This window comes from Halichoerus grypus, chromosome 14 (genome assembly GCF_964656455.1).
Source record: "Halichoerus grypus chromosome 14, mHalGry1.hap1.1, whole genome shotgun sequence".
In the NCBI taxonomy this organism is placed as follows: Eukaryota; Metazoa; Chordata; class Mammalia; order Carnivora; family Phocidae; genus Halichoerus; species Halichoerus grypus.
The window spans coordinates 63867561-63881465 of record NC_135725.1 but is presented as its reverse complement, the minus strand read 5'-3'; the positions used below and the strand labels follow the sequence as shown (position 1 = coordinate 63881465).

Genomic DNA, 13905 nt, shown 5'->3' with positions numbered 1-13905 from the left:
TGACATAGGTTGAGATAAGCAACTGAGGTACTTCATTCATAACTATATTAGCATAGCCCCTTATCTTTCCTTTATTCTTCATGATAAAGGCAAGAGAGACCTCGAGCACAAGGACAGCAACAAGTCCTTTTGTCGTTCTGTACTTCTAGGACTTGCCTGTTCTGTATAACCTGCAGATTTTGAATTGGGAAGAATCAAGTTTGACATGAGCGCTTCTCTTTGATAAACACCCTCAGAATTAAGAGACTGTAAAACGAACACGCCCAGCAGGCACCCGGTGAGAACACGCACGCAGGCTGGCCTCAGGAACCAGTACCTGGGGCCGCGCTGTCAGGGTGGTATTCGGGCTCCTCTTCGGGAGGGCTCTGCAGGAAGTAGAGCTGCTCCGGCAGCATGCTGGCGATCTTCTCCTTCCCCAGGACGTGGGTGCTCAGAAGAGGGCTGACGCTCCGTTTCACCTTCTCTCTCCTCTCATGGGCCATAATCTTTTTGGTCCGAGCCTTGATGTTCTCCCAGCACTTCTTCAGCTGCTTGAAATCCCGCAGTGACACGCTCGGCTGAGAGTTGTATTCGTGCGCAAGCGCCTGCCAGGTGCGCTGCTTGAGTGCAATAGTTCGCGCGTCGCTTTTCTTGCATTCCAGCACATATTTGTACTTTTCTACCAAAGCAAGCAGGATGCTCTTTTCCAATTCCGAGAAGTATTTGGCAGGTTTTATGATTTCGTTGTTTTGCATTTTCCACTCTATTTCTCCTGGCTGTTAGCGATCCTGTAAAAGGAAGTTTGAAACAATCATTACTAACTCCAGCAAGGAAAATGGCCACAGATCACGTCAGCTTAATCCCTGACATGATTCCCTTGCCTGAAACGCAGGACTTTCTGTCCCATTAATGTTGAATTAGGATAGTCTCAGGAAAAACGTTCAGAAGGTCACTAGAAGTGGGGTTTTACTTCAAAGAAGATTTTCAAGTAGGTCCTTTATTGTACGTCTTGGACATTCTGAGAATATCTTGTATGTAACGGCAAAAAAGAAAAGTTGAACATCTACATGGAACTCTTACTTTGTTCATTTATTTCTGCTCAATGTCAGGGAACTGATCATTCCCCACATTCATAATGTTAGGCAGCTTTTCAACTAAACAGCTTTCTCAAAGTTTTGTCACAGCTGAAGATGAGAAAAGCCAGTGTAACCCAATGGAATGGATAACATAAGCCCTGAGATTTCAGAATCATCAAGAAATCACCCCAAAAGACCAGACATTTCCATCACTATGTCTGTGACCTTGGACAGGGCCATGCTCCTAGAGGAACCTGTTTCTTCATCTTTAAAATGAGGGCTTGGAGTCTGTGATCCCTAAGGTCTGAGGGCCACTTTTAAGTGTACAGTCCTATGTAAATAATTCATATAATTTCAGAGGTGAAAGGGCCAACAGCCCTTTTCTCAATTGAGGGAACTAAGGGCCAGTAAGTGGACTTTCCAAGATCACAAAGATGGCACCTTGGGGAGTCAAGAATCTAGACTGTCCCTATAATCTGATATTTTTTTTAACACACCAAATATTCATTTTTATTATGGATATTCCTTTAAAGTCTTTGTTCGCATATAATAACAGTTATCAATTATATATTATAATTTTTGAAATACTCTGTTTCTCCATTTTCTTTTAAGAATAAGTCTACATACCTTTTTATATATTTAGTTTAAAAATATATATTTAAGGGCGCCTGGGTGGCTCAGTCGGTTGAGATCCAACTCTTGATTTCCGCTCAGGTCGTGATTTCAGGATCATGAGATCAAGCCCCATGTCAGGCTCCCTGCTCAGTGGGGAGTCTGCTTGGGATTCTCTCTCCCTCTCCCTCTCCCTCTGCCCACCCTCTCTCTAAAATAAATAAATAAATCTTTAAAAAAAGAAAAAATATATTTAATATACATAAATTTAATTTGATAGCCATATACATAATGAAATTACTACAGTCAAGCTAATTAACATATCATCTCCTCACACAGTTACCTTTTTTCTTTTTAAAGATTTTATTTTTTAAGTAATCTCTACACCTAACATGGGGCTTGAACTTACAACCCCAAGATCAAAAATCACATGTTCTACCGATGAGCTGCCAGGTACCCCAACATAGTTCCCATCTTTGTGTGTGTGCTAAGAGCACCTGGAACCTACTCTCTCAGCATATTTCCAGTATTCGATACAGTATTATTCTCTATAGACATAGACTTGTTCATCCTACATAACTGCAACTTTGGACACTTTGTCTATTATCTTCCCATTTCCCCCACCTCTGTCCTCACTCTCTGGTAACCTGTGTTCTACAATCTGCTGCCGCTAGCAGTTCAAATACCCTAGTATTCTTAGTATCATTTCACAACTATCTCTTGGGCTCTCACCTTGGGTGATTCCAAACTACTCAACAACCATGACTTCCTTAGGTCATCTTACCATCCTCCCCAGTACTGAGCCAGCATCTTTCACACAAAACGTGCTTAGTAGATGTCTTACTCCCTTGAACCTATGTGCGTTTTGTGACCCCACGTGTTTCCCACATCTCTTAATACCAGGAAGTTTCCTATGCAATTAACCTCTCAAAAACATTCTGGCAAGAATGTCACTAAGCAACACTGAATACAGCAATAAAATGAGTGTTGCATGTTTCCCTTTGTGGAAAGGGCCAACACACCTCAGTCCTTATATTTTCCAAGCTTCTGATTTTTTGGAATAACAGGCAAGCATCAAGATACTGATGATATAGTCCATTTAAAACTGATCAACTCATATCAAAAGAATTAGGAACCAACTTGAAAGGAATGAAACATTTGAACATCAACAAGGGTGACAGGTACACAAACATTCATTAAATTATTCTCTCCATCTCTGCATATGTTTGAAAAGTTCCACCATAAAAAGTTAGGGGAAAAGGCTGTGACTTTTAAATAAATGGTATATTAATTTAAAATCACACTATTACAAGCCAGCTATTCACATACTATGCCCAGGGAGGGGTTACTATAGTTGTGAAGAGCTGAAATCTGTTAGACCTGAGGCTGGAGAGGACCAGGCCATATCAGAGAGCCTTGAGATTGAGGCCAAGGAGCATGGGCTTTCCATGAAGGCAACAGAACCCGATTAGGGTCTCTCACTGTGCACCGCCTCATCCCCAAAGTTAAGGTTAGAATGAAGTACTCATGTGACTAGTGTCTCCACATACCAGGTACCCTGCCCCACACTCACTGTGGGGAATATCAGTTATCAGAGATCAAGAGATTTAGATATATGCCAAGGCTCTTTGACCCTCAGGTCTTGGACAAAGCTAAACAAGGAGAAATTTATCTTTAGGGATATATCTCTGCACCCCTAGAGTCCCAGGCCTGTATTTCAATCATATTGGTCTAATGTCCCTGCAATAACCCAATCCAGGCCCCTTCCTCCCCAAAGGTCCAAAATTTTTTGCATTCATCAATATTCCTATTCCCTATAAATCAACATTCCCTAAACAGAAATTTATTAATATACACCTGCTACAATATAGCTCTTCTGTACTATTTCTAACTACCAAGACATCTATGCCCAACTGAATGTTCTTAAACGACACAGATCCTAGAGCAAATTCTGATCCTCCCATCCCAGCTCCTCCGCACCAGGAGATGTCAATATGCCTACCTTCCCTTACACTCTCACTCTTTTTAAGAATCATTGCTATAAAGGGGCACCTGGGTGGCTCAGTCAGTTAAGGGTCTGCCTTCCGCTCAGGTCTTGATCTCTGGGTCCTGGGACAGAGCCCCACATCGGGCTCCCTGCTCAGCAGGGAGTCTGCTTCTCCCCCTGCCCCTCACCCCTCCTCCTCCACTCGTGTGCTCTCTCTCTCCCCCCCTTAAATAAATAAAATCTTAAAAAAAAAAAAAAAGAATCGGGATGCCTGGGTGGCTCAGTCATTAAGCGTCTGCCTTCGGCTCAGGTCATGATCCCAGGGTCCTGGGATCGAGTCCCGCATCGGGCTCCCTGCTCCGCAGGGAGCCTGCTTCTCCCTCTGCCACTCCCTCTGCTTGTGCTCTCTCTTTCTCTCTCTCTCTGACAAATAAATAAAATCTTTTAAAAAAAAAAATCATTGCTATCATTCGCAAATGAAAAAGGAATTGTTCCCTATGTTTTTCCGATATAGGCAATGCTATTTCTATGTATTTATTTATATACTTTTTCTTTCTAAATAGATTTTTTTCCTAACTTTACTTCTTCAAGATAAATTCCTAGAAAAGGAATGGTTGCCACAAAAGACGAAAACACTTAAGACTTCTGTTACATCACCATCTGTCCTCCAGAAATGGTGTACCAATTCACATTCCTACTAATAGCACATGAGCACTTCTGTTTCCCTACTTCATTTACTGGTGCCATTAACATTTTTTTAATTCTATGCCAACTATGGAGGTGAAAAATGTCACTTCACTGTTTAATGAAATATGAATTCCTGCTCTCAGGCAAATAAGTCACATTCTGAACAAAGTCCCTGTGATACTTGGTGGAGCTGAAATTCCATGGAATTAATTTCAAGCAATTAAATGATTCTACCTTACAATGTATGCAGTACCGCTCGCTGCCACCAGGTGGTGGTGACCTCGTGGGGAGTATATTGACCCGCGTAACCAGTTGAGTCTCTAGTAACTGCCGTTAACAATAGCAGATAACCTTTATTGAGTCCTTACTGTGGGTCAGACGCTATACTAAGTGCTTAACATGCACTATATCATTTAATCCTCCCAAAAATAGTCCCTGAGACCCCATTTGTTACACTACAGTATTTTCTGTTAAAAAAAAAAAAAAAACTTTATTAAAGTACCGGACTGCTCTCAAAAGCAAATACTCAGAATTACCAACACCTGGGGACCATTAATAGCCTATTAACTAAACTGTTATTTAATCACTAGCTAAGTAAATCCAGAGTTACCAATTTACTTTGCTTAATTTTGTAGAACAGCAGGTGTCGCTGGGCCATGTGGTTGCATTCTGCAGGGCTGTAAAGGAATTCTGGTATGACACAGTGTACCCGAAAGGTCCCCTATGGATTCCCAACAGCCTCATGAAGTAAGCTGTTCATTCCCACCAACCAATTCCATTTCTCAGATCAGAAAAGTGAGGCTCGGTAACCTGCCTGTGGCCACACAAAACGTAAGTGGCAGAACCAGGATTCAAACCCAGATCCAATGTCCTCACCCTGCTTAGCTCTCTTCTTTCAGACCTGGTTGCCGCTCCTGTCCCTGCTCAAATTACATGTCAAATTACATGTCAATTAGCAATCTGTCAGCAGGGAAAGTTCCTAGGGTAGAGCTACTCAGGAGGAGCTGTTCCTGCTTCTGTCCATCTCCTTTTGGCGGCTCTTGGCTCTTCTCTTCGCCTCCCCCCATCACCTCGGCCTCCATGTCTCAAACCTAGGGCCCACAGCCACCCCGCCCCAAGGTGAACCACTCTCATTCTAACCAGAGCTCTGAAATAATTTCTGCTGTTGATCTGATAAGAATGTATGTTTGAAAAGTAACTGTTGAGATGATAGGTAGCTTCAAGATGGTCCACGCCTCAGGGGAACACTGACATTCTGCTTGAGCACCTGACAGTCCTAAGGGTCTGCCTTCCGCTACACTTCTCAAAGTAAGATCTCCAGGCGAAGCTTGTTAATAGAAACTTTGAGGCCAGAAAGCACATTCTAGCTTAAAACTACCCAGCAATGTCCATAACTGGTTATAGATGGCAACATAATAAGCCTTTCCTGCTGCATCAGCTTTTGTTAGAGAAAGACGGGCCTTCCCCGCCCCTCAACTCTGTTCAACACAGGTCATCTTTTCTGTCCACTGTTGTGCTAGACAACAGTGCTACCGGTCCTAAGGCAAGTTGTGGTTCAACTAACAGCCCAGTGACCCTCACAATCGTCATGGACCTTCATTAAACATTTAATGAATGAATACATTCTGATATAGGCATCAGACTGCCTATCGTGCACAGAATGAGTATCATACCTGATAACAGTCTGTACATCAAAAGCTGCATTAAAGTAAAAATGGTAAAAAAAAAAAAAAAAAATCCAAATGCAATGAAAACTCCCCTTGGGCCAGGCAAAGACTCACAGACAGGACTAAATAAGAGCATGAATCCAATACCAAAAAAGAATAGAGGAAACAGCACAATTCCCCAAACACTAACACTGACTAAACCACCAGAGATTGTAGTAAGTACATTTGATATCACTTTAAAACAAAAATCCATCTATTATGGACTGAATGTCTGCACACCCCCAAAATTCATATGTTGAAGTCCTAATCCCTGGGATGACTGTATTTAGAGACTGGGCCTTTAAGGAAGTAATTAAGGTTAAATCAGGTGATGAAGGTGGGGCCCTGATTCAAGGAGATTTAGTGTCCTTATAAGAGACATCAGAGAACATTCCCTTTCCCTTCATCTCTCCCCTCTCCCTGTCTTCCCAAGGGCTCACAAAGAGGTCACGTGAGCACACAGAGGGCCGGCAGCAGCTACAAGGCTAGAGAGGCAGCTTCACTCAGAATGAAACTTACCTTGCCGGCACCTTGATCTTGGACTTCCCAGCCTCCAGAACTAGGAGGAATGCACTTCTGATGTTTAAGCCATCTAGTCTGTGGTATTTTATTATGGCAGCCCAGGCTGACTAATACACCATCTAATGATATTTTAAGTCCACCAAGGGTCAATCTAAGTCCTAAAATTTGAGCAAAGACTAGAGCAACTTGGCCAGATTTTACTTTTATTGCCTTTCATGGAAAGGGGAGTTCTTTGAAGTCAGTACTCAGAACAGGAACCATGACTGGAGATGGGTAGTGCTGAGACCTGGGGCAGGTATCAGGATCTTTTAAACCTTAATGAATTCCTGCTCATGAAGTGAAGTGAAATGAACCAAGAAATGCGGAAAACCTGGGCTCAAATCCTGACTTCAGCACTCACCGAGCCTTGTGACTTTGGCCAAGTCAATTAACTTCCAGTGCTTCATCTGTAAAATAAGGCTACAACCTCCTTCTCTGCCTTACTCCATCTGCACAACTACCCTGCAATTTGAGTAAAGAAGAAGCACAGACTAAAGCTTCAATAAATTTTAGTTCTTCCTACCCCTCCCACCCATATTAAACAGCTTCCAGGGGCGTCTGGGTGGCTCAGCTGGTTAAGCGTCCGACTCTTGATTTCGGCTCAGGTCACGACCTCGGGGTCCTGGGATTGGCCCCGCGTCAGGCTCCATGCTCAGTGTGGAGTCAGCCTGTCCCTCTCCCTCTGCCTTTCCCTCCGCTCGTGCTCTCTCTCTCTCCCTCTCTCTCTCAAATAAATAAATAAAAATCTTAAAAAAAAATAAAATAAATCACTTCCAAAAATACACTAGTGGTCAGTCTACAAGACATACTCAGATACTTACTGGCTCTCGCTGCATAGACGCACAATTCAACGGATGTGTCATGAAACTGCCAAAGGCTCTGTACTGTCCTAGACTGTGTGGGAGACACAAAAACGAGCTGAACGTGATAGCCTGGAAAGCGAGCTGGCCTGCACACACTGCTAGCTACAAGGAAAGCACGCTGAAACAGACACCACAAAAGAGGACAAAGCACCTTGGGCAGAGGAGGAAGAGCTTAATTTGCATTCTTCGTGAACAAGAGGACATCTGAGCTAGATCTTTAAGAATGTATAGGATATGAACACAGAGTTGAAGGAGATCGTTCAGATAAATAATTGAGAAGGGCCTCGATGCTGAGTGGTGGCAATGTTAACGGACAGGAGGAGCACACCAGAGACTATTTCAAATCGAGGAATTACGAGGACGTGTGTATGTGTCCACGTGCGGGGGGGGCGGGCATCCAAAGGAAGCAGAGGATCCAGGAGCTCCCACCCTGCGCAGGAACCAGAGAGAGGGGTATTCCTTAGGATCAAGGAGGTCACAGTCCAATGAAGACCTAACACAATACAGCATCTTGGAAGGCAGGCTGGTGACAAGGCAGGGTGATAAGCATCGTGACAGAGATCTGCCCAGGGACACTACTCCAGGATTGGGGGGATCTAGATTAAGAACCTTAATTCCCATTAGAATAGACTGGAATTAGACTTAGCATTGGAGCAAAGGAAGACCAGGACTTGGGAAAGGTGGAAAGAACGCATAGCAGTGTGTGAGTGAGCTGAAGGAAATTTGAAGCCGAAGGCAACACGTTATGGGTGACCCATTTTGCTCTCAAGAGGTGAAAAGCCATTTCTTATCCTGGCCTGTTGACAGTCCCCTGACTCAGCATCCCCAAAACAACATTTTCTCAAAGCGACATTGATCCTAACATGTTAAAATGAAAAGTCCAGGGGGCGCCTGGGTGGCTCAGTTGGTTAAGCGTCTGCCTTGGGCTCAGGTCATGATCCCAGGGTCCTGGAATCAAGCCCCACCTCGGGCTCCCTGCACAGCAGGGAGTCTGCTTCTCCCACTGCCCCTCCCCCCCATGCTCTCGCTCACTCTCAAATAAATAAAATCTTAAAAAAGAACTAAAAGTCCAATCCTCTTACAGATGAGGAAACTGCGGCTCAGAGCAAAAGTGGGGGCTTCCTGGGTTTCCAATAACACAGGAGGACCTAAAAGCAAAGCTTCCTCATTTGCTTTCAACATCTCTTCGGAACCTTCTCATGGTCAAGAGGCTCTTTTGTGAGGTGCCCTCAAGCCTTCCCCACTATCCCATCTAGGAACTCGAAGGGCACTGCTCTCAACTCTGACATCAAATGTGTGACATTAGCCAAGTCCCCTTTCCTCCCTGTTGGTTTCTCCTCTCAAATTATAAAGCTAAAGTGGGTATTCTCTAAAGTCCCATCCAGCGCTGGCCGTCCATGATAGCTCTGCGGCTATGATGATTTTCCTGCAACCTGATTTCCACAGTTCTCTGCCAAATACGCATAGATGGTATCTCCTGATTATTTATGAAGCTGGTGGCGCAACTGGCCAATGAGAGAGAACACTGAAACAGAATAAAGTGATCTCAGCACATCAGACCACGTAAGGAGCACACACAGGTTTAACCTAGAGGTTAAGTAGTTCCAGGTGAAATGTCGAAAGCAGATGATCGGATCTCGTCATTACTGTAGCCCCAGCAAACTGAAGAGGGCCTGGTACACAGAAGGCATTTGATACATATTTGTGGAATATATGTTGAAACTAACCTGCTTGCCGTTTGCATTTTTTACTGATTACATCTAGTTGTTCTACTATCTAAAACTTCTCCTTTGACAGAGGGTTTATAACAGAAATTACTTCTGGCTGCTTCTTGTAAATGCTATTGTACTGTATGCCAAAAATTTTTTTAAAGATTTCATGTATTTATTTGATAGAGAGAGATAGAGAGTGAGTGAGCAGGAGGGAGAGGGAGAGAGAATCTGAAGCAGACTGCGACAGAGCCCAATGTGGGGCTCGACCCCACGACCTCAAGATTGTGTCCTGAGCTGAAACCAAGAGTCGGAGGCTTAACCAACTGAACCACCCAAGCGCCCTTGTCTGCCAAATTTTTAAGAGCCACACTATGACAATGACGGCTTCATGATTTCATTTTATCCAGAGGTAGGAGTAATCAGACTTTACTGTGCCTGTGCCCACCTTCCCGTATACCTGCTCTCGAAAGTTCAGAGCTGACCACCCAGGATGGCCACTCACCTGTGCCCTCTCCATCATCTCTCCTTCCCTCAGAGGGCTCTGCAGTCTTAAACCTTGAGATGAACTTGCTCCCTCTAATGCTCTCCCCCCCACCCCAGGCGGCCTTGTAACTTGGAAGTGTTTATTTTTACCATCTGTGTCTGAGTATGACTGTGAGCAGAACCAGCCTTGTGTTTAAGGCAAGAGCTCCCACCTCCCGTCCTTCCACCCTCACACTCTCTTCTAGAGAAGGTTCTTAAAAGTCCCAGCCCCTCCTTTCCCTTCCCATGGCTCCTTCCTAAACCATCTCCCCACCCCTACCCCAAGCTCCCTGAGATTCCCTTGGAATCATTTTTTAAGTATCCTCTACAGAAAGTGCTTTCCCACTCCAGCCCACTCCTTGCCTATGAGTGCTCGCTCCTCCCCTCCCACTGCTTCAGAACAATCAGGGGCGCTCACTCCCATCTCTGGCCCAGGGGTCCCAAGTATTTACCCCTCCTGCAGCACTCAGAATTACCCTGTACCGAAATCTATCCATATTCTCAAGTGCTTGCCACTGTCTGAGGGTGAATTCCTGAGGCTTGGAACTACATTTTATTTGTATTTTTAGCACATAGTAGATTTTCAGTGTTTGTTCAAAAGAAAGTAAGGGTGTCAGGGAGATCCTCTCTCCCCAGCCCCATTCTCTCTCCTCAGCACCACACACATCCCCACTTGTTTAGCTGTCCGTGTGGGCACCTCAGAAATCCCCAATTCTTTTTTTTTAAAGATTTATTTATTCATTTGAGAGAGGGGAAGGGAGAAACAGAGGGGGAGAATCTCAAGCAGATTCCCCGCTGAGCACTGGGCCCGACCTGGGGCTCGATCTCACAACCCCGACATCATGACCTAAGCCAAAACCAAGAGTTGGTTGCTTAACCGACTGAGCCACCCAGGCGCCCCGAAATCTCCAATTATTCATGGACAAAAGCAAACAAATTATTCCCCTACTCTCAAACCTCCTGATTTCTGATGATTTCAGCCACCTTAATGTGACCCAAAGCAGAAAACTCAGCATGCTCTTCCATCACAGGTAACCAATCACTAACACCCCCTATATGTTTTACCTCAGTATTTATTACCTCCTCTCTCATCCTTATTGCCTTATATTTCTGAGGTCAGGCCCTGGTCTCCCAAAATGATCTCCCAACTTCCAGCCCCTCTTCCACACAACTACCAGAGGGCTCTTCCTAAAACACAGTGATCATGCCCCAGTCCTGCGTGTAAACCTCTTATATCTCCCACATTCCTCAGTGATCAAGTCCAAACTCTGCATATAGCATTCGAGGCCTTTCCAGATCTGTGCCCCTGCCACCGCATGCCAACCCCCTCTTTCCATATATTTTTCAACGCAGCAAACCAAACTCAACTTCATGCCCTTGAACCTGCTGTGTTTTCATGACTCTGTACACAGGGCTTCCTCTGGCTGGAATGCTTTACTCCAAGGTCCACCAAGGGCTCATTTTCTTTCTTCCTTTTTTTTTTTTTAAACAATTTTATATTTAAGTAATCTCTATACCCAACATAGGGCTCGAACCCACAACCCTGAGATCAAGAGTCATATGTGCCCCACCAAGGGCTCATTTTCATCCCTCAAGGTCCAACTCCTGTGACATTTTTGTGATGGCTCCTCAATTAATGCCTGGGCTGTTATATTTACAACAGCCTCTGGGGCACCTGGGTGGCTCAGTCATTGAGCGTCTGCCTTCGGCTCGGGTCATGGTCCCGGGGTCCTGGGATCGAGCCCCGCATCCGGCTCCCTGCTCTGCGGGAAGCCAGCTTCTCCCTCCCCCACTCCCCCTGCTTGTGTTCCCTCTCTCGCTGTGTCTCTCTCTGTCAAATAAATAAAATCTTAAAAAAAAAAAAATAGCTTCTTTCTAAAATGAGTCTGAGGTAGCTTATAAAGTATGCACACACTGCAACTAGACTTCTTTTTTAAGAGAAAGATATCAGGGCAAAGACAAGGCAAAGGTAAAAAAAAAAAAAAAAAGACAGAAGTTAGGAGGTGGCGTAGCATTCGAAATCTCCATCACAAAGTCTCACACTCCTCTTGTTAGAGGTAATTTGGCCCTGAGTTTTCTATCCAGAGTGAATTAGTTACCCCTCTGTGAGCTCACTGCCAGTTGTATATGACTATACTGTAGCACTTCCCATATTTTTTGTAATGTGCTCTTTGTGTCCATCTCCCTCACTGGACTGGGAAATTCATAAGGGAATCCGTAATTTCTGACTCATCTCTGTATCCCCAGCAGGAAACCTAGGACTCAGCAAACAGCTGGTGCTCAGCAGATACTTGTTGAAGGAATGTCACCATGGACAGGGAAGAAGGTACTAGTGTTGGCTGAGCTCCCTACCAGGCCTTTGAAAAAAACATTGTTTTATCCTCATAAAAAATTACACGGCTGATAAATGGCAGAGCCAGGATTTGAACCCCAAACTGTCTATCTCTCCAAAGCAACTGCGCTTTCCACTATGCACACTGCTCCCTGCCTTCACCATCACTAGTCCCTTTCCTGGGGGCACAGCCCCTAGGCCTTCCTGCCTTTCTCTGCCTTCTTCAGGGTCCAAAGCCTTCCATTCTCCCCATTCCAAACTGAACCCCCAAATAATCTCCTTATGCCCACAGCTCTCTAACCAAGTGAACTGTGTTCAAAACACACTCCTTCATTACATCAGGTAGGCCTTTGTATCTTAAGTGTCTTATCAACCTTTAGGGTCCGTGAGTACCCCAATCTCCTCAAACACATGAAAAGAATTTCAGGAATCACAAGAAGGGACAATGACATTTTGGGAAGAGTCTGGCTCTCAACCCATCTGAATATTTTTGGGGTGGCCTGGGAGTAAGAAAAGACAACCTGTGATCTCATCCCAGCAGGAAGCCTGGTCTCTAAGGGCAGGATGGAATCCTGGTCCAGAAGGCTTCTGGGATGGTGAACCCTGGTCTCTTCCTCAACACCTTCCAGAGCTTCAGAATTCTTGCCTCTCTCTCCCCCTCCCCAGTCCTCCCCCTTTCTCTCTGTCGTCCCAAACTCCCCTAACAGTCCTCAATCATAGCTCAGGAACTATGGTTTTGAATTCATATTTAACAATTTCCTTGGTAACACAGCCTCCCATCTGACACGCTGAAATCCACACCCCTGACCCTGATATTTTTCTATCTCATTTTAAATGCGTGACAAATAGATCCCTGCATCCTATAACCTCTCTCCTGTACTGCAGAAACATTTGTAATCTTAAATGTTACCATATCTAAGAAACAACCAATCTCCTGGATCGGAAGAGGGAGGCTAAATAAATCCTTCACTGTTTCCTACTCCTAAATAAAGATTATTCGGGCAATTTACAGTAGCTCCCTCATAGCGCCGGTGTGATGATTTAGATAACTCACGCCAACTGTTTAGTACCTGGGGCCTGGTAGAGAGAAAGTGCTCAAAATTTAGCTATGATCATTTATGTACATTATCTCTCACAACAGTACCAGGGGGTAGTATTAGAGCAGGCACTCCCCCGCAACACCCCCTCCACCGTACCCCCATTTACAGTAGCAGCAGCCCAGGATCGGAGTAAAGAAGCTTTCCCAAGGTCAGGCGGGCACCGATGTGATGAGGCTCGGCCCTCGGCCTCTGACTGAGGGACCCCTCCCATTACACCCTCGGACGGGGCATTGCGGGGTCTTAAAGGAGACAAGTATGGAAAAGCGCCGAGCACAGTGCCTGGCAAACAGCGCGGACCCTGGGATGGGAAGACCCGGGCACTGCGGGCGCCTGGACTCCTCCCCAGCGGCTCCCCCGGCCCGGGGGGTGGGAGGGTAGGGCGAGAGTCCCCCCAGCCCCGGGTGAGCCGCCGAATCTCCCCGAGGTCCGCGCCCTGAGGCTTTGTACGCCGCAGGCCAGCCCCACTCACCGAGTCCCATCGCGGCGCGCAGAGGCTGCCGGCCAGCCTCCGGGGCAGGGGTCTCGGCGGCTCGGCCCGGAAGCCCGCCATGCCCGTCCGCGGCCCCCGCACGCCGGCCCCCCCCACCCCCGCCCCGCTGCGGCCCGCCCGCCGGGGGAGCCTCCTACCTGCAGCGGCGGCGCGGCGGCCGCGGCGACCGGGGGAGGGGCCGGCGAGGCGCGAGCGCGGGCGGCCTCGGCTCCTCTCGCAGGCGGGGCGGCCGGGAGGGCCGCGGGCTCCGGAGCGCCGGGTGGCGGTGGCGGCGCGCC

At 46.1% G+C, this 13905-nt stretch overlaps 1 protein-coding gene across 4 annotated transcripts in view; it reads right to left on the bottom strand.

Annotated features, from left to right (window-relative positions):
* The window catches only part of MSANTD3 (Myb/SANT DNA binding domain containing 3), a 22114-nt gene extending 8209 nt beyond the window's left edge, over nucleotides 1-13905 (bottom strand). The window contains exons 1-3 of one of the 4 annotated variants that reach the window (XM_078061523.1): nucleotides 13765-13905; nucleotides 7430-7502; nucleotides 317-767 (exon numbers count right to left, since the gene is read on the bottom strand). In XM_078061523.1, the coding sequence (XP_077917649.1) occupies nucleotides 317-734 (418 nt within the window). In that variant the 5' untranslated portion in view covers nucleotides 735-767; nucleotides 7430-7502; nucleotides 13765-13905. Of the gene's footprint in view, nucleotides 1-316; nucleotides 768-7429; nucleotides 7503-13243; nucleotides 13267-13606; nucleotides 13717-13764 lie in introns of those variants that run through there. The other 3 variants (XM_036074125.2, XM_036074127.2, XM_036074129.2) reach the window with 3 other exon arrangements.